Source organism: Macrobrachium rosenbergii, chromosome 3 (genome assembly GCF_040412425.1).
Source record: "Macrobrachium rosenbergii isolate ZJJX-2024 chromosome 3, ASM4041242v1, whole genome shotgun sequence".
In the NCBI taxonomy this organism is placed as follows: Eukaryota; Metazoa; Arthropoda; class Malacostraca; order Decapoda; family Palaemonidae; genus Macrobrachium; species Macrobrachium rosenbergii.
In genome coordinates, this window is record NC_089743.1 from 67,919,971 (window position 1) to 67,926,345 (window position 6,375).

Consider the following 6,375-nt stretch of genomic DNA (forward strand, 5'->3'; position numbering starts at 1 on the left):
AGAAAGTTTCACTGAATCCCAAAATCCTTTGCTCATAGAGTAATTGCTGTGTCACTTGCATTTCACTTACACAAAGAATTATTTGTATTTTGTTCGCATACAAGAGATCAGTGATTGAATTTGTGTCTCGTAAACAAGAAAGGTTTTGCTTTTGCCTTAGTTTATGTATGCATATTCCTTGTACACGTGACCAAGTAGCCATTAGAGTTCGTTCACAACAAATCCACATGGTTGAATACCATTTGTTGTCCAAGGTGTCAACAACCTACGTGATCCCATTCATTCAAACATACACATGGCTATTTTAAATTTTGCACAAGTAAATTACAATCACTATTAGTATATTACAGTTCCTTTATGCTAACAGGAACGGAACACAGTTTTTATCTATTTGAGAGAGTAGTCAGTTGCATGTATTTAAAACGCAAGCTCCTCGCCAGTATTATTAATACATTACTTGTGAGAGAGAGAGAGAGAGAGAGAGAGAGAGAGAGAGTTTCAGTAATCCTTAACCGTACGCTATTCTTTTACCAAAATTCATAGGAGGCATGTTTTGTTAAAAGTTGGATCTATATCACTTGACGAATACAAACTATTGATTTACAACAGTCAGCTTTTAAAAAACAAAATCAGAACCCCCCCAGTTGTGTGTTTATCAGCGTTTACCTTTTTATTTTTTATTCATTTTACTCATAGTGCTGTCAAAATTTTATGCTCTCGTGTCCAGTGTCCACACTACCTAAGTAAATTTTCACAAGCCATCCTTTAAGACCTTTTAGGTTACTGAGTGGGTGCTCGAGCCATTTCTTAAAAGAAAAGAAAGGTACCCCAAAGCAAACCTGGGTTTAAGTTGAATTAAACACAGTTGTGTGATCTGTACTGCGCCGTGGGTAATTCTCAAGACTTGCGTATGAACCGCAAGCAACAACCTCACATTGAGCACAACTCTCCAAGCGTGTGTTAATGAAGACCATTTAGGCCAGGGCCTGCGGACACAAATCTTGCAGCCCCACCCTGACTTCCTCACAGCAAAAGGGAGTCCACAACCTTTTTGGTTCTTAGTAACTAGCCGCCTACGAGTGCCAACCAAGGGATTTCCCCTTCGCAATGCCACTGATCAGGTGCACTGCCAACTAAGTATCCCACCTGAAGTGTCTTCCCTTTTTTCTACTACTTACCGTGTGTGCTCTGCTTTGTGTGGAGTTCCATTTCCTTTTGTACAATTTACTGTACAGTTACTTAGTGTTGTTCTTTGGAACCCACAGGCACACCAGTGCTACCCAAAAAAAGTCCTGTGTTTACACAACCAATACTCAACCAACACTTGTGCTATGAGACATGGTGCCAACAACTGGTATGTCCCCAACAATAACATGAGTCACTACGGTGTTCGTGAGTCCTAAGAAGTTTTGCTCACCAAGGATGCTCCATTTAGTGTGACCATTTAATGGCACACTCAGCCAGAGTGCCACCTTTTAACAGGTGCATTCCAGCCTAAGTGTCAGCCTCACGAGGGACACTTCCATAGTGTGCTTTCCCATCCACTCTGCTAAGAGCCAAGTGCCATCCTGTGCCATCACTTGCACGGCTTGATTTCCAGCTCATTCCGACGTGCCTTAACCCCTCAGCAACATGTTGCTGGAAACTTACCAAGTCTTCATGGATATGGGGAAGGGTCTAGGGCTACAGGGAGAGCATCTAACCAAGTGGGTATCGCAGCACTTGATGCCATGCTGCAAACAGAGCGGAAGAAGAGAGAAACCCACCGCCAGTATGAACTGGCCAAGGAAGAAAGAGAAAGGAAAGAAAGAGAAGAACAACAGCAGTATGAACTGACAAAGGAAGGAAGAGAATAGAAAGAAAGAGAAGAACAATGGCAATATGAACTGGCAAAGGAAGAAGAAGAACCTCAGTATGAACTGGCAAAGGAAGAAGAAGAATGTCAGTATGAACTGGCAAAGGAAGGAAGGGAGAGGAAGGAAAGATAAAGAACAATGGCAGTATGAACTGGCAAATGAAGAAAAGAAAGGAAGGAAAGAGAAGAGCAGTGGCAACATGAATTAGCTCTGAAGGAAAAGGAGGTTGAGCTGGTGACAGCCCAACAAGACAATGGTGCAGCTCTGGGCCAACAACAAACTGCTAACCCCACACCTTCCATGCCTCATTCTAATATACCCAGCACTAACTTACTTGTGCCAACATGGACTGACAACGAACCAGAGGCGTGGCTAGAAGAGGTAGAAACACTTTTCTCTAACAACAATACCACAAAGACAGAAAGGGCCATGCTTTTTGCCAAGCATGTGACTGGTAAAGCCAACACTGCCCTCCACACACACTGGATAATGGTGCCAGGGGAAACATGGATGAAGTTCTTTGGGCCATAGTCAAGGCATATAAGATAACACTGGAGAAATGGAGACAACGGTGGAGGGCTCTCCCTAAGAAATAAGTCAGACCTAGGCAGAATGGGCCTATCATAAGACCCAGGCAGGCCAGCGCTGGTTCAGTGCCCTGTTGTGCACAGAATTCGAGGACCTGTTCATCCGGATGATGCTGGAGGATTTCTTTAAGTATGCCCCTGGGTCCCTTGCCATGTACATCAACTTTGAGCAACCCCAGACATTAAGGGAAGGCTGTCGTATGGCTGACTCTTGGGAAACCTTCCACCCATCTCCAGCACATCTCACTGATGCATAGTGCCACCCGGTCATTTCTCAGGGCCAGGTCACCCAAAGAACGGACTCCCTTCCAAGCCTCCAGTATGCAACCATTGCCATAATACTGGGCATTCCAAGTCTGAGTGTCACTTTAAAGCGGGGGAGCTACTAAGAAGCTCCCTTTCAAGCCTTTCAAGAAGTCCAAGGGCTCTTCTCCATCCACCTCCAACCAAACCTCACCACCCACTGACACCGCAGGTGGGAGATTTTATTCAGACACTCCGCACAGGCTCCTCTCAACATTTTGTACAAGGCAAAGGCTTGGGTGGAACCCCTACTATCCAGCGGAACCTCAGAGCAGCCTGGGCCACCCCAGGCTCGCTCTTAAAGCAGCAACCTAAGAGCAAGTTAAGCTGCGGGTCGACAAAGAGGCCCGGGTCTGTGGCTTTGAGGTTGGGGATCAAGTATTAGTACTGTGGCTGGGAGCCACCTGCCCCCACGAAACCCAGTTGACAGGCCTCCACAAGATCCTGGGCAAGAAAGGCCAACTAAATTACTTAGTGGGCTGTGGCAAGAGGAGAGCAAAATGGCTCCACATAAATCTGCTTAAGGCCTTAAGCCATACATGGTCAGCTTGGTTGGGAAGTTTCTCCCACCAGAGAAGAATTCGGAAGTCTTGGCAAACATCAGTTACATCATGCCAGGACTCGACAAGGCCAGGAGACAAGACATTAAGACCCTCCTCTCCAAGTACCCTCATATGACGAAGGGCAAACTTGGGTGCACATCGATTACGGAACACACCATTTGGCTGGAGGAATCCATGCAGCCAATTGCACAAGGGTACTATAAAGTCAACCCCCAACATGCAGAGAGGACACATGCACAGGTTCAGTTCCAGCTAGACCTGGGCCTGATTGAAAAGTGGTGTAGTCCCTGGGTCTCCACGGTGGTGTTAGTTCCCAAGGAAGGTGGTGGTGATAGGTTTTGCATCAACTTCCGAATCTTACCCACTACCCCGCATAGCAGTCTGCCTGGACATCCTAGGCCAGGCCCCCCTTTTTAAGCAAAATTGACTTGGAAAAGGGGTTGACTTGGAAAAGGGGTATGGTAGGTTCCACTGTCACCGGATTCCCGGCCCTTAACAGCCTCCTGAATGCCCTCCGGGCACTACCAGTGTTGGGTCATGCCTTTCGGCCTGAAAAATGCTCCAAGCTGCTTTCAGCGACCCATGAATGAAGTGTTGGCAGGCATCCCAAACTGTGTGGTATACCTTGATGACATTGTGATCTTTGCTAAGTCCTGGGAGGAACCCTTAAAAATCCTGGTTTAAGTGTTTGAGGCACTACAAAGGCCTACCCTGGTGGTCAGCCTAAGGAAATGCCAGTTTGGGGTGGCTGAGATACATATCTGGGCCACATCGTGGGCAATGGCAAGTTGATGCCAAAGGAGGCAAATGTCCAGGCCGTCAGGGAGATGCCCTATCCTACAATGAAGAATGGCAGCCAACAGTTCCTGGGAATGGTTCAATATTTCCGGTGTTTCATCCCGAATCTCTTGGAAGAGGCCGCTCCCATAACCAACTTGTTCAAGGGAACAAGGAGTTTCACTGCACCCCCGAGTGCAAGAAGGCTTACGATCACCTCATGGAGGTCCTGATCAGCTAGCCTGTACTGAGAACCCCGGACTACAGCCGACCGTTCCGCCTGGCAGTAGATGCAAGTGATGTAGGTGTAGGCTCTCTCCTGTTCCAAGAGTAGGATCAGATGTGTCGCCCTATTACTACTACTCGAAAAAGTTGAACTCAGCACAATCGAGGTACAGTACTATTGAAAAGGAACTCCTGGGGTTGGTTTTGGTGATGAAACATTTTGAGACCTATCACTCTGATCATAAGTTCCTGCTAACTGTCCTGACAGACCACAATCTGCTGGTCTACCTGACCAACTTCAGGAATCAGAATAAAAGACTCATGTGGTGGTGACTTGATCTCCAACACCATAACTGGACGATCCAACACATCAAGGGGACCGATAATAAAATAGTTGATGTGCCCTCTAGGCACTAAGCCCCTCCCCAAAGCCATGTATATAGAAGTAGTAACCTGTAAATTTGTAGTGATAAAATGTTGTCCTATATATTAGAGCCATTGAGCTTCTGTGGCACTCTTGGCACAGTGCTCCATTTTAGTTGAGTATATACCAAGCATCTAAAATCCAGAGGAGGCTTGGGTACCTGTCTCATGGGGTCTACCACCAAATTAGCCCTCACAGTCCAGGCTAAATATATATTAAGCACACCCCTATACAGGGCTAAATTTAAGGATGGCCAATTTAAAAAAAAAAAAATACATCAATGGAAAGAGGAAGATATACATATGCACATGGTATAAGAAAAAAAAATTCTAAAAATCTTATGTACCTTCCAGGGGAAGTTCAAAGTGAATGTAACAGATAAGAACTAAAACCAGTAATAAAATCTGAGTATATTTATGGTAAAATATTTACGACTCATCCTTGGATGGGAAGTCGGAACAACATTCACCTTTACCTCCTCAAGCAAGACTAAATCTCTCCCAGCTCACTCAGACTCTCATACTGCTATCTAAAGAATTGCCAATAGCGATTTATGGCACATGGAACATTTTTCTTGCAAAATTTGTTCAAACTGTATGGGGCAAAATCTTGAACATTTATGTGTGTTACCCGGACTCCACCACAAAGCCATGTGTAAATATATATGTATATTACCCATCCACAAGTGGTTAAGTAAAATGTAATGGGTTAGAACTGCCCTCTAGCCTCGCAAGCTGAAGGACACGTCCTAGCCACTCATACATTATGTTGCATTCATTAACACCTCATATTGCAAGCTCCTTTTAAAATGTTTCGCATATGTCATATAGTAAGAAACTTTGTGCTTTGTGATAGTACTGCATGTAGTTAGATAATTGTCAGGCGAGTTGATGCTGCAGCAGCCTGATCATATGTTAATGATGATGTGCAACTGTAAATTTAAACCTGGCTAGGGATACATTTTGATTTTCGTCAGAGACAGCTAGTTTGCAAAGTCTCTGCTGAGCAAGTTTTCCATGGTGACGTCCCATTTTCTTTGCCTCTACAATTCTTCACACCTGGCGTGATGGGTAACGCAATCCAATCATTTAAACTATGTATATAATTGTTTACCTGTCTCTGATTTGTATATCATGTATTCTTCTTTCGCAGGCATCAAGATTGTTTTCAACTTCAATTCTGTCCATTTGTATAATTCAAAGTGTATTCGTTCACTGTATTTATTGTTAATTGTTATCGACCTCAGGTCACCCTTGTTCTCACTGTATTCCGCGGTGCGACGTCAGTCTGCCGCTATATAAACCGCCTGGGTCACCAATAAAGCAGCAGTACCTTTTTCCTGCTCGTCTTATTATGCACCTCTTAAAAGTTAAATACCTCTGACACCTTTGAGTTAGTGTTAGACACCTTAACTTAAGTAAGCTAGTGAACTTACATCCCCTCCTTCAAGGAGGGGAAATGAGTCAGGCAGATCACCTTAGTTATCCTCATTGCATGGGCAAAACTGATTAAAGGGAGGGATTAACGTAACCGAGATTGGTGGCTCATTCCGGTGCAGGCTTTCATGCCCGAAAGGGAGTGGAATGTCTGCTTAAAGGGGAAGCTCTTACAGATTTCCACCGCCATTGTCTCTTTGCTTA

General features: G+C 44.8%; 1 protein-coding gene across 1 annotated transcript; it reads left to right on the plus strand.

Moving 5' to 3' along the window:
* Positions 1-3,285: 3,285 nt before the first annotated feature.
* On the plus strand, positions 3,286-3,726 carry LOC136851516 (uncharacterized). The gene has a single exon (XM_067125725.1). It carries the CDS (start codon positions 3,286-3,288, stop codon positions 3,724-3,726), a length of 441 nt encoding a protein of 146 aa, XP_066981826.1.
* The last annotated feature ends 2,649 nt before the right edge of the window (positions 3,727-6,375 follow it).

Bases quoted from the DNA above. Each gene is read 5' to 3' on its own strand.
- LOC136851516 (XM_067125725.1), top strand. From the start codon at position 3,286: ATGGTCAGCTTGGTTGGGAAGTTTCTCCCACCAGAGAAGAATTCGGAA.